Source organism: Rana temporaria, chromosome 12 (genome assembly GCF_905171775.1).
Source record: "Rana temporaria chromosome 12, aRanTem1.1, whole genome shotgun sequence".
NCBI classification, from domain to species: Eukaryota; Metazoa; Chordata; class Amphibia; order Anura; family Ranidae; genus Rana; species Rana temporaria.
The window spans coordinates 107,471,241-107,493,242 of NC_053500.1; the positions used below are offsets into that span (position 1 = coordinate 107,471,241).

At 46.9% G+C, this 22,002-nt stretch overlaps 1 protein-coding gene across 1 annotated transcript in view; it reads right to left on the reverse strand.

Moving 5' to 3' along the window:
- The window catches only part of ST6GALNAC1 (ST6 N-acetylgalactosaminide alpha-2,6-sialyltransferase 1), a 219,199-nt gene that overhangs the window by 42,335 nt on the left and 154,862 nt on the right, over positions 1–22,002 (reverse strand). Inside the window, exon 6 of the mRNA XM_040330101.1 lies at positions 16,815–16,918. Within this exon, the coding sequence (XP_040186035.1) occupies positions 16,815–16,918 (104 nt within the window). The remainder of the gene's footprint in view (positions 1–16,814; positions 16,919–22,002) is intronic.

Genomic DNA, 22,002 nt, shown 5'->3' on the forward strand with positions numbered 1-22,002 from the left:
GAAGCGGCGGAGAAGATCGCTCTCTACAACGGTAAGTACAGCTTCGATTTTAAAACAACTAGCCGATTCCCCTAGACAAAATGAGCATCAATCTAAGGGTAAAAAATGTTTTATGGGTGAACTCCCGCTTTAACAATGACAAAAATTTACATTTTACAGGACAGTGTGATAGAAGCAAGATTAGTTTCTTGGATGTTCAGCTTTATGGCGATTATTCATACCAGCCTCTATAGAAAACATTGTCTAGAAACACTTTGTTGATGGCAGGAGCAGGTCACCTACGGCACACCATAAAGGGCACCCCGTTCAGTCAATTCCTGAGAGTTCATAGAATATGCAGTGATCAGAGCACATATGAAAAAGAGGCCTGGGCTTTGTATTCTCGTTTTTATACAAAGAGTGTATCCTAGGTGGATGCTCGACAGGGCTCTCTCTATCGTAAGCACCACAAATAGAGGGGATCTTTTAAAAGGCAGCAATGTTCGTGATTAGGGATGGGCTTTCTGTTAGAGTCGAACATGAGTTCGACTCGAACATTGGCTGTTTGATTGTTTGAATTATAATGAATTTCGAACATTATGGGGCGTTCGTGCCAAATTTGAGTGTCGCGTCACGCCCCATAATGCACTGCGTCATCGCAGTGCATTGCTGGCTGATGATTGGCCAAGCATGCACTATGACCCACATGCTTTAGCCAATCACAGCGCTGTCAGCAAAGAGAGCCATAATTGGTCAAAGGCACCCTGCCTTTGGCCAATTATGGCTCAGGGGGTTAAGTCTATGCCCCACACGATATAAGGCCGCCTGCACGTCGGCCGTGTGTAGTGTGTTGGTGGCGTTATTGAGAGAGAGACAGAGAGTGTCATTTCATTTAGATTGAGCAGGCAGGCGATTCAGTTAGCTCAGCTGCAGTGTATTTAGGAGATTATATATATATATATATATATATATATATATAATATCCCGGCTTTGTATATATATATATATATATATATATATATATATATATATATATATATATATATATATATATACACTGTATCCAGTTTAGCTAGATCTCACTACAGACCTTTCCTGGTGTACTGTTTCTAATATACTTCAAGCAGGTAGGTGACTCAGTGAGCTGCAGTGCATTTAATATATATATATATATATATATATATATATATATATATATATCCCCACTACATTCTAGTCTAGCCAAGCCTATACCTGACTGTAGGCCATTCCTGTTGTACGTGTTCAGTGAGCTTCAGTGCATTTAAAATATATATGCAGGCTTGTGTATATATATATATATATATATAGATATATATATATATATATATATATATATATCTCCACTGCATTCTAGTCTAGCCAAGCCTAAACCTGACTGTAGGCCATTCCTGGTGTACGTGTTCAAAGACACTTTGAGGCAGGCAGGCGACTCAGTGATCTGCAGTGCATAATATATATATATATATATATATATATATATATATATATATATACACACAGGGTTGTATATATATATATATATATATATATATATATATATATATATATATCCCCACTACATTCTAGTCTAGCCAAGCCTATACCTGACTGTAGGCCATTCCTGTTGTACGTGTTCAGTGAGCTTCAGTGCATTTAAAATATATATGCAGGCTTGTGTATATATATATATATATATATATATATATATATATATATATATATATATATATATATCTCCACTGCATTCTAGTCTAGCCAAGCCTAAACCTGACTGTAGGCCATTCCTGGTGTACGTGTTCAAAGACACTTTGAGGCAGGCAGGCGACTCAGTGATCTGTAGTGCATAATATATATATATATATATATATATATACACACAGGGTTGTATAATATATATATATATATATATATATATATATATATATCTCCACTGCATTCTAGTCTAGCCAAGCCTATACCTGACTGTAGGCCTTTCCTGGTGTACCTGTTCAAAGACACTTTCAGGCAGGTGACTCAGTGATCTGCAGTGCATAAAAAAATATATATATAAAATTAACACCAATGTAGGTGAGTAAGTGCTAATAGAAAATAAAGCATGAAAAGATGTCTTTACAGCAAACAACTCCAAAACATAAGAACTCTGGGCCAGATTCACGTAGAGCGGCGCAAATTTAGTTTCTCCTAACGTATGTCATTTAAGTTACGGCGCCTCAATTTTGTGACGTAAGTGCCGTATCCACAGCGCATTTGCGCCCAAATTTGCACCAGCGTAACGTAAATACCGAGGCGTAAGGCGGGGTAATTGCAAGTGGGAAGGAAGTGGGCGTGCTCCATTGAAATGAGCCGTGACCCCATGCAAATGAAGGGCCGGACGTACTGCGCATGCGCGCACGAATCTGCACCTCACTGGGCATGTGCAGAACTCGGCTTGGCGCAATCAGTGAGATAGGAAAAAGGCCAAGCGTACTTAGTGTGAGAATCGCGCTGTGCTTAAATAGCCCCAGACAAACGCACTTCCCTTGCAAAAGTACATCCCTGTGTTTCCCTTCCTAAAGCAAGTGTCTTTTGCTCTGTTGTCTGTGGCTGTTTGTTGGTTAGTGTAGTAGTGTTATATTAAAGATTTATTGTAGTAGGAGGTTGTAGTAGCTGTGTGTATTTTCTGAGTGTTTTTTGTGTCTGTTTCTTCTTTGTTTTTTGTTTGAATTTGTATTAGCTGTCTGCTTGTGTTTTTTTTTTTTGCTGTCTGATTTTTGTGTGTGTTTGTTCTGTGTCTTTTTGTGTCTGTTCTGTGTCTTTTTGTCTGTTTGTTCTGTGTGTTTTTGTGTTTGTTTGTTCTGTTTGAATTTTGTGTCTGTTTGTTGCTGAGTGCTGTGTTGTGAGATGGCACCTAAGAGAAGGAAGTTAAACTTCTCTGTGCGAGAGAAGCACTTACTGGCCAGGGCGATCACCCAATTTGGGCGATTTTTGCATGGCCCTGACAGCCGGGACGTCACCCCGGCCAGGAAGAGGGCAATAATCCAGGAGATAACAGATCGGATCAATGCGGAGGGGGGGGGGGGTGAGACAAGGACCCCAAGTGGGATTGCCGAGAAGATCAATGATCTGAGGAGCCTGGTCCGTGAGAAGCTGGCCAAGCAAGCAGCCCATGCCAGGGGCACTGGAGGAGGCCTACCCTGCACCGTAAGGTGGACTGAGGAGGAACTTGCGGTGGCCCGTTGCTTCCACAGCCAGCAAGTGGTGGGCCTGCCTGGCTTTGAATCTGATGATCCTGTGAGGACAGGTACGTTTTTTTTTATTTTCATCTGGTGAGTAGCATGTGTGGGGGGTGGAAGGGAATATGTGCCAAGTGTGTGGATCCTCCAACCTGTGTATGTTTTGTGTCCTCCACAGATGGCCAGGAGGTTGCTGGGCCATCAGGCCAGGAGGTTGCTGGGCCATCAGGCCAGGCTGCACCACCCCCAGGACAACAGGCTGCTGAGGAGCCCCAAGAAAGGCCGGAGTCCCCAGGGAAGGGGAGTGGCCACAACTCCCCTCATGAGGAGGTTCAGGGGGAGGAGGATGAGGGGGGGGGTTGAGGATGACTGGATGGACATTGCCAGAGAAGTGATGTTGTGTTGGGATCAGGATTCCCTTGCGGCTGACAGCAGTCAGGCCACCATCAGGGGTAGTCCCTCCCACTCCTCACCCAACAGGGCTGCCCCCCCAGGGGAATCCCCTGCTCCCAGGCCACAAGCCTCATCTGGAGGCAGTCAGGCCACCATCAGGGGTAGTCCCTCCCACTCCTCCCCCAACACGGCTGCCCCCCCAGGGGGCTCCCCTCCTCCCAGGCCAGAAGCCTCAACTGCAGGCAGGAAGGCCACCCAGAAGACCAGGGGGGTGGCCGAGTTCCTGCCTGCAAATCTGCAGAGGGACCAGGCCTGTCAGACACAACATCTGGGTCAGGTCAGCCGGACTTTGGCCCAGATGGAGGAGAGCCCGGCCTCCATCAATGAGTCAGTCAGTGACGTGGGCACAAATTCGTTAGCACTCATAAATTGTTTTTGTGAGCTGCAGACCGCCACAACAGGCGTGGCCCTTGAGGTGACTGCCCTGACCCAGGCTGTCCAGGACAACACCCAGGCTGTCCAGGCCAATACGGCAGCCCTCACTCTGGGCCTCAACAGGATCGCCGTGGCAGGCCAGCAGGTGGGCAGCCACCCGGGGAGGCTCCTCCTTCCCCTGCCTCCCCCCATGAGTCTCCCCTGAGGGGCCGTGGCCATGCCCGGGGCCGGCCCAGGCGTAGCTCACGCCGCCGCTATTGAGATTTTGGGTGTACTTTTTTTTTTATGATTTTATATTGTGATTATGATTTGTTTTATGTGTGTGAATGATGTATGAATGTGGGGGTGATATTCCTGGTGAAAAAGGGTGTCACCCTCAGTTTTGGTGGAGTAGGGATCCCCAGGACCAGGGAGAAGTGATCCCAGGTCCGTGTGAAAGGTGTATGAATGCACAGTGACATAATTGGAGCCGTGGCGTGGCGTTGCTGCTCCCTAATACCATGTGGTTTTCTTGGGTCTAATCCAATTAGATGTGCATGTGATGTGTCTGTGCTAGGGACCACAGTGGGTGTGCATGCATGCATTCTCATTGTGCCATGTTTAATATGTGTGTTTACTGTGCAAAGATGCCTTCTGCGAGGCGTCTCCTGATTGCTGCTCCCTCAGCAGACCGGGTAGAGTTGGTTAGGGGGGGAATGTCACGTATGTCAATCTCCAGGCCCCTTCTCACTGCAAAGTTGTGCAGCATGCAACATGCACCGATAATCTGGCACACAAAGTTTGGGGAATACAACAGGGTACCCCCAGACTTATCCAGGCATCGGAAACGGGACTTCATGAGCCCAAATGTGCGTTCCACCACTCCACGGGTACTTATGTGTGCAGCATTGTAATTTTCCTCTCCTGGGGTTTGGGGGTTCCGGAATGGAGTCATGAGATGGGGTCCCAGTGCATATGCAGAATCACCTGGAAGGGAAAAGACAGGAGGATGTTAGTCATGCATGTGCCCCTCGTGATGTCTGCATCATGGGGGGGGACAGTCATACCTGACACCCATGTCACTCACCAACTAGCCAGCTGTCCCCAAACACGTTCTGTTCAAATTCTCTGGAGATGTTGCTTTGACGGTATATGAAGCTGTCATGGCTGGATCCTGGGTGTTTGGCACGGACGTGCCATATGAGGCATTGGGCATCCACTATCACCTGTACATTGATTGAATGCCAATGCTTCCGATTGCAGTACATGTGCTCTGTTTCACGGGGGGGCTGTAGTGCCACATGTCTGCAATCAATGGCCCCCACAGTGCGTGGGAATCTTGCAATTTTGTAAAAATCTGTCATTGTGTTCATTCGCTGGACCTCCTGGGTGGGTTTGATGATTTGGTTGGCCATGCGTCTCAGGATTGCAGGGACAACCTGGTGCACACATCTGCTAATGGAGGATTGTGACATCCCAGCCAACAATCCACTTGTGCGCTGAAAAGAGCCAGTGGCAAGGAAATGGAGTGTTGCCAGGACCTTGATCAGTGGCTGCACTGCATGTGAGCGTTGTCTTGGGCTGGTGATGTCATCCTGCAGGATTGTGGTTAATTCCAGGATGGTTTCACGGTTGAATCTGAAGTTGCGATACACCTCAGAAGCAGTCATGCCAAACACATCTAGGCGTGTGCGGTATATCCTCTCCTGTGCCCTCCTTCTCCTCCTCCTCCTCCGTTCCCTCCTCCTTCTTTGCGCCTCTAAAGTCACTAGTATATTTATGAGCATGGATGCCCCTGGCATGTTGGCATACAGATTGTTGTCCTGCAAGTGTGTGTGCTCAGCTCTTCCTTAATGGTGTTGCTTTAGCTGACCTTTACACGGCTGGAGCAAAGTTAGGGCAGCTTTTATAAGGTGTAACTTTACTCCGGGAAACTAACAGATGCGCACAGGGCGTAGCCTACGCCGCACAAACTTAATTTTGTGGATCGCCGTATCTCCCTCATTTGCATCTTTGCCTATCAAAACAGTGGTGTGTCTATTACGCCGCGCATTTCTAGATACGTCGGCGTAAGTGCTTTGTGAATCTGGCCCTCTGTCTCAACAGTGAATAAACATAACATTATCACCAATGTATGTGAGTAAGTGCTAATAGCAATTCCTGGTCGTCCTACGGCGGCACACAATGGGTTAAGCCTTCTTCTAACCCCTAAAGGAAGAAAGAGCTAAACTAGCAGTGAGACAAGTTAGATTAATTGATTAGCCATAGTGGGACCACCTGTCCCCGCCCTATAAACTGCCCCCAAGAACACAGACACACGTATTTTTTTCTTTCTTCGTACCTGGAAGGAGAAGAAGACGACGTGAGGCAAGTGCTCACCCCCGGTGCTTCCGGGTTCTTGAGCGAAGGGGCGGCCGTATACCGGGTGCTATCTCCGGTCCCTCAGCCTGTACCCCGTCATCCTCTGGTTCGGCAGCAGGAAGTGTTCCCCGAGAGGCCGCCATACCTTCCCCGTCTAAAGAAACGGCTACATGGATACCGGAGGTTTGTTTGCGCTCCACAGGCCGGAAACGTCGCAGTGGACCGCGCGTATTGATGACGCACTTCCGGGAGTTCCGGAAATCGCGTCCAGGGACCGGAGGGACGGTAAGGTAAGCGCCTGTGGCGACCGTTTTCTCTCTACGCCCACTATGGGACATACATTCTCGGATGGGCATACCCTTGTGTATGGCAAACAGGGGGGTCTCAAGTCTGGGGGGTTTTTTACCCATACCGCGGCCGCGTCACTTCCGGTCTAAGTGTCCACTATTTCTGGCCGGCAGGGATCTGCTATGGCTGCACTCAGCCTAGGCAGCAGATCCCTTGGCCGGTCAGAGGTAAGAGCATGTTTGATTTTGCCCAGTATGGAGGCTTTGGCAGTTCTAAAAAGGGACTCCTCTCTGTCTTGTCTTTCCCAGATGGCGTCCTCTGGTAAAGCCAAGAGAAAGTCCAAACACACCTTCTGCAACAAATGTGAGCAGCCCATGCCGGAGTCTTATACAAGTGACACCTGTGTATCATGTTTAAACCCGTCTGACAATACCAATTCATTCCTATCATGGTTTAAAGGGGAAATGTCCAATACTTTTAAAGAAATTAAGGACTCTCTGGTGCCTAAGAAAAGGAAGAGAAGTTCCAGGGGTATTTCCCCCACTGCAACTATCTCCTCCGGGGAATGTAGTGCTTCCTCTTCGGATTCAGAGATACTATTTGAGGACCTAGATGACGATCTGTATTTATTACCCAAGGACAAAGTTCCCAAGCTACTGTCGGCAGTGAAGGACACTATAGAGTCATCCAAAGACGTATCAGCTAGGCCAAAGAAAGACCAATTATATTACTTTCCTCAAGTCCCAGAGATCAGATTTCCGTTTCACCCCATTCTTGCTGACTGGTTCAAGAAGGACTGGCCCAACCCTGACAAAAAAACTGATGCAGGAGCCCGCTTTAAAACTTCTTATAGGTTGGATTCTAAGGTTTCGTCCGAATGGGAAAATCCACCCAAGCTGGATCTGGCGGCTGCCCGGATGGTTAAAAAATCGCTGTTTCCCTCTGACGAATCCTCCAAATTGTCCGACCCGTTAGAACGCAAGGCGGATAGCTTAGCCAAAAAGAGTTATCTAGCTGCAGCCTCCACCTCAAAAATTGCAGCTTCCTCAATCCCAGTAGCTAGAGCCCTAAGGGTCTGGCTGAGTCAATTATCCTTAGATATAGAAGAAGGGGTGTCTAGAGAATCTTTGCTAAAAGATGTTCACATGATGAAATCTGCTGCTGAATTTTTATGTGATGCCCCGGTAGATGTCCTGAAATTTTCATCCAGATCCCTCGCTTTGTCTAATGCGACTAGAAGGGCGCTTTGGATAAAGCAATGGACGGGTGATTTATCTTCAAAGTTCAGTTTCGTTAACATGCCTTTCCACCCTTCATCCATGTTTGGCCCTCATTTGAAGGACATCCTCAAATCTTACAACGAGGAGAAGGACGCTTCTTTTCCTGTAGAGAAGAGGAGGCCTAATAAACCATTTTATGGAAGACCCAGATACTCCCCAAAGAAGAATTATTCCTTTCGGGGAAGAAGACCGTTCTATAAGAAAAAGCAGGATTCAACCGCGGCTAAAAAGCAGCCCTTCAACAAGCCCAAAGAAGCCTGACGCCATCATCGCCTCTCCTCCTGTAGGAGGCAGGCTGAGGTTTTTTTCTCAGGTCTGGCAAAATACATCATTGGATTCCTGGGTAACAGACATCGTTTCCAGAGGGTACTCCCTAGAACTGAATTCTTTTCCTCCACAGAGGTTTATGCTCAACAAACCCTCCAACCCGGTGGTTCTAGAGTTAGTGGAGGAGTTTATAAGAAAGCATGTCCTAGAAAAAGTTCCAGATCAGGAAAAATTTCAAGGTCTCTACTCCCCAATATTTCCAGTTCCCAAGTCCTCCGGGGGGTGGAGGTTAGTAATAGACCTCTCTTTCCTAAACCAGTTTTTCGTGAAACGCAAGTTCAGAATGGAGTCGATTCGGTCTGCCATTGCGAACATAGAAGAGGGAGACTTCCTAGCGTCAGTCGACCTTCAGGACGCATACTTGCACATCCCCGTCCTAAAATCACACAGGAAGTACCTGCGATTAGCTCTAATTTGCAACCATCAGATTCTCCATTATCAATTTACTTGCCTACCATTTGGCATCACCTCAGCACCTCGAGTCTTTACAAAAGTCGTGGTGGTCCTGACAGCAGCCCTTCGCCTACAGGGGATATATGTGACGCCCTATCTGGACGATTGGCTAGTCAGGGCTCCCTCGGAAGTTGTGTTAAGACAACATCTTCTCGAGACCCTCCGAATGTTGAGCTCTCACGGGTTCATTGTGAACATAAAGAAGTCCTCTCTGATCCCTACTCCAATCATTTCCTACCTTGGATTCACGATAGACACCCTTCAGATGAAACTGTTCCTTTCTCCTCAGAGGGCTTCCAATGTCCAACAGGCAGTGCAGGATCTCCTGCAATCCAATCACTGCTCAGTGAGGAAGGCAATGAAAGTCCTAGGTATGATGACTTCGTCCCTGGAGGCTGTTCCATGGGCCAAGGCCCACTTCAGAATGCTCCAGAACTGCATCCTGTCCCAATGGGGCAGGAGCCGAGACTCTTTGGACAGGACTATCATCATCTCTTCTATAGTGAGGAAGGATCTCATTTGGTGGATACACCCTCAACGCTTCCGGGAGGGCAGATCCCTCAGGACTCCGATTCAGACAGTCCTCACCTCGGATGCTTCAGGCTCAGCCTGGGGTGCCCATGTAGGGGACCACTGGGTACAAGAGGCCTGGTCTCGGAGAGAGCTTCAGATGTCTTCGAACTTAAAAGAGCTTACTGCGATCAGGAAGGCACTCATTCATTTCAAGTCCGAAGTTCTCCACAAGTCAGTTCAAGTACAGTCAGACAATTTGGCGTCAGTCTTTTACCTGAACAAACAGGGAGGAACACGGAGCCCCTCTATGCAGAGGGAGTGTGCCCGCATCATGCTCTGGGCGGAGGAGAACCTGTTTTCCCTGACGGCCACTCACATCAGGGGTGTAGACAATGTGAGAGCGGATTGGCTCAGCAGAAACTCGATCCTGCCAGGGGAGTGGGAACTAAACCCTCAGGTCTTCAGGAAGATCACCTCCAAGTGGGGTTTGCCCGAGGTGGATGCGATGGCGAACTCCCAGAACAAAAAGCTCCCCCAGTTCTGCTCCCTTTCCAGTATGGGGGACCCGCTAGCAATAGATGCTCTCTCGATAAGCTGGAGGAAACTTTTTGTCTATATCTTTCCTCCGACTCCGCTGATCCCGAAGGTGCTGCAGAAAATTCGGGACGAGAAGGTGAGAGCAGTAGTAATCCTACCATTCTGGCCCAGGAGGGCATGGTTTCCGCTAGCCCTGAATATGGCAAGGAACCAGGTCTGGAAACTACCCATCCAGAAGGACCTCCTTCTCCAATCAGGAATGCTACATCCGGACCTCGGGAAACTCCAGCTTGCGGCATGGAATTTGAACTCAGATCCTTGACAGCTCAAGGCCTGTCGCAGGAGGTTATAACTACCCTCATGGCCTCGAGGAAGCCTGCTACCTTGAAAGTCTACAGCAGGGTATGGTCCCTCTACTCCGCCTGGTGCGCCAGGACTTCATCCTCTCCTGAGCAGGTAGCATCTCTCTTACAATTTTTACAAGAGGGCTTCCAAAAGGGCCTAAAGCCAAACACCCTAAGGGTCCAGCTGACTGCTATTAACTCCTGCCTGAACGGAATATTTTCAAAAACTCCTCTCGTCAGCAGGTTCTTCAAGGCAATTAATAAAATAAGACCAGTCTTCCAAAAACCGTTGCCAGCTTGGAGCTTGCCCTTAGTACTAAAAAGGTTAACGTCACCTCCCTTCGAGCCGCTGGAGAGTTCGTCCTTAAGGTTCCTCACATTCAAGTGCGCCTTTCTGGTAGCAATTACGTCTGCCAGAAGAATAAGTGAACTACAGGCCCTGTCATCCAAGGAACCATATCTCAGATTACTTTCGGACGCAGTAGTCCTAAGAACTATGCCGGGTTTCCTTCCCAAGGTTTCCACCTCCTCAAATATCAATCAAGAAATTGTGTTGCCGGTATTTAAAGATGGATCTGAAGATAACCTGCACCTTTTGGACGTAAAGAGAATCATCTCTGCTTACTTGCAGAGAACCTCGGTGTTCAGACAGTCTGAGGCCCTGTTTCTACAGTTCCAAGGGCCAAACAAGGGGAAAAGAGCAAGTAAATCTTCACTGGCGAGGTGGATAAGAGACACTATCAAACACTGTTACCTTTTGGAAGGCAGAGATTCCCCTCTTTTCCTAAAAGCTCACTCTACAAGATCTACAGCTACGTCCTGGGCCGAGAGGTATCATATTCCAATGGACCAGATCTGTAAGGCGGCGACATGGGCTTCACCGAACACCTTCATAAAGCACTACAGAATAGATGTAGTATCGTCCGAGGGATCGGCCTTTGGCTCGAGAGTGCTTCAGGCGGCCTTAAACCATTGATCCCCCCCTTTTTTTCTTTTTTTGCACTGCTTTGCAAATCCCATTGTGTGCCGCCGTAGGACGACCAGGAATAGGAAAATTTATTCTTACCTGAAATTTTCTTTTCCTGTAGTCCGTAGGCGGCACAGCTTTCCCGCCCATTAAATTTACTCTATTGCTGCATAAAATACGTGTGTCTGTGTTCTTGGGGGCAGTTTATAGGGCGGGGACAGGTGGTCCCACTATGGCTAATCAATTAATCTAACTTGTCTCACTGCTAGTTTAGCTCTTTCTTTCTTTAGGGGTTAGAAGAAGGCTTAACCCATTGTGTGCCGCCTACGGACTACAGGAAAAGAAAATTTCAGGTAAGAATAAATTTTCCTAATATGGCATACATGAAAAAATGTCTTTGCAACAAATGATTCAAAAACACAAGAATTCTGGGCCAGATTCACAGAAAACTCCGGCGGCGTAACGTATCGTCGTTACGTTACACCGCCGCAAGTTTTCAGCGCAAGTGCCTGATTCACCACGCACTTGCGTGTAAACTTACGGCGGTGTAACGTAAACCCGTCCGGCGCAAGCCCGCCCAATTCAAATGGGGCGTGTACCATTTAAATTAGGTGCGCTCCCACGCCGGACGTTCTGCGCATGCTCCGTTCGCAATTTTCCCGCCGTGCTTTGCGCGAAATTATGGTGCCCCGAAGTGTTTGTGAATGGCGATGTGCGCAACGTACTTACGCCGGAAAAAAAATAAATTGAAATTCGACGCCGGAAAGGCCAAACTTTGACATGGTGGAGTAATTTTACACCATGTTAATAGCACTCTTAACTTTGCGAAGGGAAAAAAAGACTTGCGACGACGTAACGAACGCGCGTACCTTCGTGGATCGCCGTAAAAGCTAATTTGCGTACCAGACGCTGGCAAACGACGCAAACTCCACCCAGAGGCAGCCGAAGTATTGCATCCTAAGATCCGACGGTGTAAGTCAATTACACCTGTTGGATCTTAGGGCTATCTATGCGTAACTGATTCTATGAATCATTTGCATAGATACTCTCAGAGATACGACGGCGTATCAGGAGATACGCCGTCGTATCTCCTCTGTGAATCTGGCCCTCTGTCTCTATAGTCTCTATAGAGATCTCACAAACGTGCAAGGATGTGAATAATCATCAAATCAGTGTCGTGTGCATGACATGATAGACAGTCAGTGGGCCAGATTCATCAATAGATACGCCGGCGGATCTCCTGATCCGCCGTCGTATCTGTGAGACCCGACGGTCGGATCTGTGAGATCCCACGGTCGGAGCTATGCGACTGATTCATAAGAATCAGTTCCGCATAGATCTCCCTTAGATCCGACTGGTGTAAGTGACTTACACCAGTCGAATCTTAGGCTGTAATCTCCCGCCGGCCGCTAGGTGTCGTCGCTTTGTTTTACACGTCGCATATGCAAATGAGGAAAACCGCCGATTCACGTCCGTACGCCCGCCCGTCGCTCTTTTTCAACGTCGTTTGCGTTCGGCTTTTTCCGGCGGAGAGCTACTCCTGCTATATGAGGGGTAGCTAATGTTAAGTATGGCCGCCGTTCCCACGCCGAGATTCAAAATTTTTACGTCGTTTGCGTAAGTCGATCGGGAATCCCGATGGCCGCAATTGACGTACCCGCCGCTAACAATGACGTCCTAGAGACGTCATTTGGAGCATGCGCACTGGGCTTTTTCCCCGGCGGCGCATGCGCAGTTAAATGCGCAGTGCAACGAGTTTCTCTGCCTACCATTGCGCTTAATCTATCTTTTAACTTTGTGATCACATTTTATCTATTGTACACACCGGAGGGTGTTTTGTAGTACAACCATTTTTTTATTAAACCATTTTTGATCTATGCCATGAGGAGGCTTCCTTTTCTTTTCTTTCCTTTTTGATCTTTATGTCCATATGGTATGTGAGGGGCTACTACACCAACTTGCTGCTTCATCACGGACTCACCTGTACCACGGGCCATTGACTGCATTACCTTCTAGAAATCCTTGACCAGCTGTCCATTGGAGGGATCGCCTTCAGAAGCAGATAGTACCCCTATGCTGTTTTGACTCACCACTGTTGTGGGGGAGTCCACATCTCACGGTAAGGGTACCCATCTTCTTTTGTGGTGGCGGTTTTTCTTCATTTCATGCAAATGGTGATGTTATCTGCTTAAACGTCAGGATTTACACCAGCTGTTTGGCCCTGTCGTTATAATACTAACCCCCTTTCAAGGAAACATGCATATTAACAAAAAAAAAAAAAAGCTGCCGTTGCTGACCTCTAATAAAAAACTATTTTTTAAAAAGGTCAAAACCTGTCAGCTTTTATTTTCATCTGTGGCCCACTGAGGAGATTTCCCTTTACTTACTGTCCTCTGCACACGACAGGATGTGGGCTCAAACCTCCCAAAAGTGAGAGGGCCAGATCCACGTAGATCGGCGTATTAATAGGCAGGCGTAGCGTATCGTTTTTACGCTACGCCGCCGCTACTTTGAGAGGCAAGTGCTATATTCACAAAGCACTTGCCTCTAAAGTTACGGCGGCGTAGCGTAAATCTCCCGGTGTAAGGGCGCGGAATTCAAATGATGAACAGGGGGGCGTGTTTTATGTAAAATAAGCTTGACCCCACGTAACTGACACTTTTTTCGTACGGCGCATGCGCGCGCATGCTCAGTATCACGTCGAATTTTCAAATTAAATTACGCCCGCTCAATGCCTAGACGACGTGAACGTAATTTACACAAAGCCCTTTTCGCGAACGATTTACGCAAACGACGTCAAATTTACAAAATTCGAGGCGGGAACGCCGTCCATACTGCTGTATGGTGACATGAATGAAATGTCACTTTGGGAACTGCACATAAAATGCCACCACATCTAATGATTGCTAAGCTGCAATTTATTACATTTTTGGTTTTGAGTTTAATACCGGTTTAAGCATACTTATATTCCAGCATTCTTGTGCCCTCTAGTGGTGAAGATGACAACATTTAGTATAATACAGAATTTCTAAGAACCTGAGTGTAATTATTTTATAATGCTAGTATATTACATAGCGGGAGTCTGCTGTATGCAAGGAAAGCATTAAGGTAAAAAAATGTGTAGGCTTTATAACTACTTTAACCCTCCCCTCTTTATCCAAGATGACAAAACAGTTTTGACTTTACATAAAATTTTGACAGCTGAGTGCAATTCTGGAAAATTACAAGTGAGGACCCTAATACCGCGTACACACGATAATTTTTCGGCATGAAAAAAACTTTGTTTTTTAAAAATTTCATTTAACCACTTAAGCCCCGGACCAAAATGCAGCTAAAGTCCCAGGCCAGGTTTTGTGATTCGGCACTGCGTCGCTTTAAGAGAACAATTGCGCGGTCGTGAGACGTGGCTCCCAAACAAAATTGACGTCCTTTTTTTCCCACAAATAGCTTTCTTTTGGTGGTATTTGATCACCTCTGCGGTTTTTATTTTTTGCGCTATAAACAAAAATAGAGCGACAGTTTTGAAAAAAATTCAATATTTTTTTACTTTTTGCTATAATAAATATCCCCCAAAAATATATAAAAAAAAAATGTTTTTCCTCAGTTTAGGCCGATACGTATTCTTTTACAAATTTTTGTTAAAAAAATCGCAATAAGCGTTTATCGGTTGGTTTGCGCAAAATTTATAGCGTTTACAAAATAGGGGATATTTTTATTGCATTTTTATAAAAAAATTATTTTTACTACTAATGGCGGCGATCAGCGATATTTTTCGTGACTGCGACAATATGGCGGACTCTTCGGACAATTTTGACACATTTTTGGGACCATTGTCATTTTCACAGCAAAAAATGAATTTAAATTGCATTGTTTATTGTGAAAATGACAGTTGCAGTTTGGGAGTTAACCACAGGGGGCGCTGAAGGAGTTAGGGTTCACCTAGTGTGTGTTTACAACTGTAGGGGGGTGTAGGCTGTAGGTCTGACATCATCGATTGTGTCTCCCTATAAAAGAGATGACACGATCGATGCAGCTGCCACAGTGAAACAGGGGGAAGCTGTGTTTACATACGGCTCTCCCCGTTCTTCAGCTCTGGGGAGCGATCGCGAGGGGGCGGCTACAAAACGAATAACCGCGCCCTCATCCCGGGTCGCTCCCCGACGATTTTCGACCGCCGCATGTACCGGGGGGGGTCCCGATCGGACCCCCGACCCGCGGAAAGGCGGGGACGTACATGTACGCCCATCTGCCTGTACGTGCTATTCTGTGGACGTACATATACATGCGGATGTCGATAAGTGGTTAAAATGATTATGTGTGGGATTCCCATAATTTTTCAGGTTCTGAAAAAACAACCCAAAAAAATTTGAATGTGCTGCATTTTTTAACGTCGTTTTAAACAATGTCGTTTTTCGGGTTGTAAAAAATGATCGTGTGTGGGCTAAAACTACGTAAAAAACCCGTGCATGCTCAGAAGCAAGTTATGAGACGGGAGCGCTCGTTCTGGTAAAACCACCGTTCATAATGGAGTAAGCACATTCATCACGCTGTAACAGACAAAAAAGCGCAAATCGTCTTTTACTAACACGGAATCAGCTAAAGCAGCCCCAAGGGTGGCGTCATCCGAATGGAACTTCCCCATTATAGTGCCGTTGTACGTGTTGTACGTCACTGTGCTTTGCTAGATAATTTTTTTTAAACAAAGTTTTTTTCATGCTGAAAAATGATCGTGTGTACGCGGCATTAGGCCCCTTTCACACCTGTCGGCTTTTTCATCTATCCGTTTTCGGATCAAAAAGGGACATACATTGATCCCTATTAGATAGCGGGTGTCAGCGGATGAACATTCGCTGACACCCGATCTCATCCGGGTCCGCAATCCTCAGATTCTGTAGACGGAGGAAAATCCTATTTTTCCATCCGTCTGCAGAGCGCATCGGGTGAACACGGACAGACGGTCCATGTTCATCCCATCTCCCCATTGGGGAGAGCGGAGTTCTGACGGGGCGGTCCCCACTGAGCAAGCGGATACACATGTACGGATCCTCATGTGAAAGGGGCCTAAGGCCCTGTACAGACAAGCGGACAGTCCGATGAAAAAGGTCCGCCGGACCGTTTTCATCGGACATGTCCGCTCGGAAAGTTCGGTCTGATGGCTGTACACACCATCAAACCGAAATCCGCGCAGACGACGTGGCGGTGACGTTGACGCCGCCACGTCACCAAACCAGGAAGTAAAATACTTCCACGCATGCGTCAAATCCATTCGACGCATGCGGGAGATATCTGTCCGCTGGTTAGGTGTACTAACCAGCGGACATGTCCGCCGGACAGCTTTCCAGCGGACATGTTTCTTAGCATGCTAAGAAACATTTGTCCGCTGGAAATCTGTCTGCTAGCCTGTACACACGATCGGATCTGTCCGCTGACACTGGTCCGCGGACCAGTTTCAGCGGACATGTTCCGTCGTGTGTACAAGGCCTAAGAGATAAAACACAGGAAAATGTACATGTGTTGTAGAAACGTACTGCATATTTTTTATTTTGTCTTTACACACGGTACACTTTATAGTCAGAGGAAACATTTTATATTTGGCTAATGGCACCTAGTGGTGGGTAAGTGAAACCTTACACTGAGGAGACAGGTCATGCATTTTATTGTACAACATAGGGGTGCAATCTGATCACATATGTTATATGGACGGCTGGTTTAACAGAAAGCATTTTATAGGCAACAAGTGATGTACCTGTAAGTCTCCAGAGTGCCTTTGCTGATGTTTTTGTTCTGCTGTAAAGCCTTTAACCACTCGTAGTCTCTCCGGCCCTCGGTGAAAAGGATGTACTTTGTCTCCTGGGAAACCCACAAAGGAACATGTTATTACCTGACCTTCCCCACATGTCCTCATGAAGTATGTATTAGGGCAGGTGGTATTCCTTAGAATTGGGCCACTCCAGGGCACAGTCATGAAAGGCAGAGTGGAAAGCTCACATATCCTATATTGTCATGATTGCAGGCAAATTGCTGCATTGGTAAGTAGGGAAGCTGGCTTCCTCCATTGTCTGTCTACAATACCTTGGTGTACAGCATTAAAACTGATCTTAGACAACTAATATTGCTTAGTCAACAACTTATAACTATGTCTGTAAGACGCTGGACATTTCTCACAATGCAGAATGAGGCTGGGCAAATTCCAGAATGCCGTAGAAAATACCCATCTGAATTTTTGATTTATTTATATATTTATTCCTTTAAAGTAAGGTGACCAGATTTTTAAAATGAAATCCGGGGACATATTTTTTCTTTACTAGTAATGGCAACAATCAGCGACTCTCTGCCCATCGCCTCTCAAGTCTTAGGCCTCGTACACACGACAGAGTTTCTCGGCAGAATTCGGCGAGAAACTCGGTCAGAGCCGGATTCTGCCGAGAAACTCTGTCGTGTGTACACTTTCGGCCCGATGGAGCCGCCGAGGAACTCGTCGAGAAAATAGAGAACATGTTCTCTATTTTCTCGTTGTTCTATGGGAGCTCTCGGCCCGCCGAGCTCCTCGGCGGCTTCAGGGCTGAACTGGCCGAGGAACTCGATGTGTTTGACACGTCGAGTTCCTCGGCCGTGTGTACGAGGCCTTACTCTCTGGGCCCCGGCTACTACTGGATGGGGAGCGGAGGAAGATCACTCCACCAGGGAAGGCAAGGATTTAAGTCAAGGCAGAGGAACATGCGAGAGAAGCTGAATGGGCATGCGCCGGAAACGAAAGAAATATTCCCTCCGCTCCGACCAGCACATGATCATCAGAAGGGGGCACAGATAATGGGAAAAATACAACCCCCCTATGCTAGTAGGCACGGCGGAGCGGGGGGTGTAATTCTATTTTTTTTATTTTAATTCTGCACTGACTGGCCCAGATTCTCAAAGGGCTTACGACGGCGCAACGCCATGTACGCCGTCGTAAGTCCTAATCTGGGCCGTCGTATCTATGCGACTGATACTTAGAATCAGTTACGCATAGATATCCATTCGATCTGACAAGCGTAAGGCTCTTACGCTGTCGGATCTTAAATGCATTTTTTTTTCGCCACTAGGTGTCGCCTCCGTCGTTTTCCCCGTCGAGTATGCAAATTAGCTAGATACGCGAACTCCCGAATGTACGCGCGGTCGACGCAGTGAAGTTACGACGTTTACGTAAGGTTTGCGCGGCGTAAAGTTGCCCCTGCTATGTGAGGGGCAACCAATGTTAAGTATGGCCGTCGTTCCCGCGTCGATATTTAAAAATTTACGTTGTTTGCGTAAGTCGTCCGTGAATGGGGCTGGACGTCATTTACGTTCACGTCGGAACCAATGACGTCCTTGCGACGTGATTTGGAGCAATGCACCCTGGGATATTTTCCAGACGGCTCATGCGCAGTACGTTCGGCGCGGGAACGCGCTTAATTTAAATGCTCCACGCCCCCTACCCAGCTAATTTGAATTAGGCGGGCTTGCGCCGGGTGATTTACGCTACGCAACTTTACAGGTAAGTTCTTTGTGAATAAAGCACTTGCCTGTAAAACTTGCGGCGGCGTAACGTAAATGAGATACGTTACGCCCGCCGAGTTTTGCGCGATTCTACGAGAATCTGGGCCACTGTCTTTTAAATTGCCCCTGTCCCCTATTAAATCCAATCTGGGGACAAAACCAGGGACAGACTTGGTCCGGGGACAGTGTCCTTAATCAGGGGACTGTCCCCTGAAACTGGGGATGTCTGGTCACCCTACTCTAAAGGGTTTGTAAAGGTAAAAAAAAATGTCTCTAAATAGCTTCCTTTACCTTAGTGCAGTCCTCCTTCACTTACCTCATCCTTCCATTTTGCTTTTAAATGTCCTTATTTCTTCTGAGAAATCCTCACTTCCTGTTCATCTGTCTGTAACTACACGCAGTAATGCAAGGCTTTCTCCCTGGTGTGGAGAAAGCCTCTTGAGGGGGGAGGGGGCGAGCGGGCAAATCAGGACACTCTCTACTTTGCAGATAGAGAAATGAGCTGAGTGTTAGTGGGCGTCCTGACACTCCTGCTCGTCCCCTCCCTCCACACAGTAAAGTCTCGCATTACTGTGTGGAGTTACAGACAGAAGAACAGGAAGTGAGTATTTCTCAGAAGAAATAAGGACATTTAAAAGCAAAATCGAAGGATGAGGTAAGTGAAGGAGGACTGCACTAAGGTAAAGGAAGCTATTTAGAGACATTTTTTTTTACCTTTACAAACCCTTTAGAGTAGGGTGACCAGACATCCCCAGTTTCAGGGGACAGTCCCCTGATTAAGGACACATTTTTTTCCTTTACAACCCCTTTAACTTCTTTAGTTTGTTCTGAAATTGTATTTCCAGACCTTACTAGGTTCTCAATTTGACACCGTCCTGCCTCCTCCAGGCCCCCCTTTAACGGGGTCCTTACACAAGGGAGCAGAACAGACTTCCCAATCATGTGAGCACAGGGATTGGCTGTCACAGTGGTCACATGATCGTGAGCCTGATTTGTATATTCCTTGGGGTGTGCGGCCTTCGGACTCTCATTACATGCGTTTTTCCATTTTCACATGATCGCGAGATGGTCCCACCAGCTCCCAATCAAAACCAGAGATTAGGGGGTATTTGTGACAGCTTGGTAACTGTGCTGGGAGCTTTTACAAATCTGGTCACCTTATTGTTCAGTATTGTATTCTCCTTCACTATAAGGCTGGTTTCACACTGAGGCGTGCAGCCGCGGTGACGGTATAGCCGCGCTACTTGTAGCGCGGCTATACCGTCGTATTTACCGCGATATTCGGGCGCTAGCGGTGAGGTTTTAGCCCCCGCTAGCGGCCGAAAAAGGGTTAATACCGCACGCGTTGCGGGCGGTATTACCGCGGTATTACAGCGCTTTCCTATTGATTTCAATGGGAAGGCGCGGTATAGGAGCGGTGAACACACCGCTCCTATACCGCGGTAAAGATGCGGCTAGCAGGACTTTTGGAGCGTTCCTGCTACCGCACCGCTTCAGTGTGAAAGCCTTCGGGCTTTCACATTGAAGACTACAGGGCATGATTTTTCATGCGGTATAGCAGCGCTATTTTTAGCGCTGTACCGCATGAAAAACGCCCCAATGTGAAAGGGGTCTAAGTAAGACATTTGTCCCAGGAACAGGAGTAGAGCAGAAATCCAAAATGTTTTGGTTGTCAACGAGAAGTAGAGTGGAAATTTTTTTAAGGTGGGGGAGGGGTGCCTATTTATGTAACAATTAGGTATCAAAGTAGGGATTTTCCTCCTTATGATGAGATTTGCACAGTGCCTTGAAAAAGTATTCATACCCCTTGAAATTTTCCACATTTTGTCATGTTACAACCAAAAATGTAAATTTATTTTATTGGGATTTTATGTGATAAACCAACACAAAGTGGCACATAATTGTGAAGTAGAACGAAAATAAATAAGTGAAAAGTGTGGCATGAATTTGTATTTAGCCCCCTTTACTCTGATACCCCTAACTATAATCAAATGGAACCAATTGCCTTCAGAAGTCACCTAATTGTAAATAGAGTCCACCTGTGTGTACTTTAATCTCAGTATAAATACAGCTGTTCTGTGAAGCCCTCAGAGGTTTGTTATAGAACCTTAGTGAACAAACAGCATTATGAAGGACAATGAACACACCAGACAGGTCAGGGATAAAGTTGTGAAGAAGTTTAAAGCAGGATTAGGTCATAAAAAAAATATCCCATTCGTTGAACATCTCACAAAGTACTGTTCAATCCATCATCCAAAAATGGAAAGAGCACAACTGGTAAATCTGGAGGAGCTGCAGAGATCCACAGCTCATGTGGGAGAATCTGTCCACAGGATAACTATCAGTTGTGCAGTCCACAAATCTGGCCTTTATGGAAGAGTGTAAAGAAGAAAGCCATAAGAAATCCCATTTGCAGTTTGTGAGAAGCCATGTAGGGGACACGGCAAACATGTGGAAGAAGGTGCTCTGATCAGATGAAACCAAAATGTAACTTTTTGGCCTAAAAACAAAACACAATGGGCCGGATTCAGAAAGAAGTCGTATCTCTGAGTCCGGCCGTCGTATATATGCGCCTGATTCATAGAATCAGGTTACGCATAGATATGCCTAAGATCCGACAGGTGTAAGTGACTTAAACCGTCGGATCTTAGGCTGCAATTCCAGGCCGGCCGTTAGGTGGCGCTTCCGTATCTTTTTCGCGTCGAATATGCAAATGAGCATTTACACCGTTTCAGAAACGAACGACCGCCCGCCGCTTTTTGCGTTCGGCTTTTTCCGGAGGAAAGTTACCCCTGCTATAGAAGGGGTATGTGCGGCGTATCCTATGTTAAGTATGGCCGTCGTTCCCACGCAGGGTTTTGATTTTTTTACGTCATTTGCGTAAGTCATTCGCGAATACGGCCGGACGTAATTTACGTTAACGTCGAAACCAATGACGTCCTTCCGACGTCATTTGGAGCAATGCACGCTGGGAAATTTTGCGGACGGCGCATGCGCTGTTCGATCGGCGCGGGGACGCACCTGATTTAAATTTTACACGCCCCCTAGCCGCGGAATTTGAATTCCGCTGGGGGATTTACGATACGCCGCCGCAACTTTAGAGGCAAGTGCTTTCTGAATAAAGCACTTGCCTCAAAAACTTGCGGCGGCGTAATGTAAATCAGATAGGTTACGCGGATCTAAAGATCCGCTGACCTATCTGAATCTGGCCCAGTGTAAGTCACTTAAACCTGTCGGATTTTAGGCATATCTATGCGTAACCTGATTCTATGAATCAGGCGCATAGATACGACGGCCGGACTCAGAGATACGACGGCGTATCAGGAGATACGCCATCGTATCTTCTTTCTGAATCCGGCCCAATGTGTGGTGGAAAACTAACACTGCACTTCACCCTGAACACACCATCCCCACCGTGA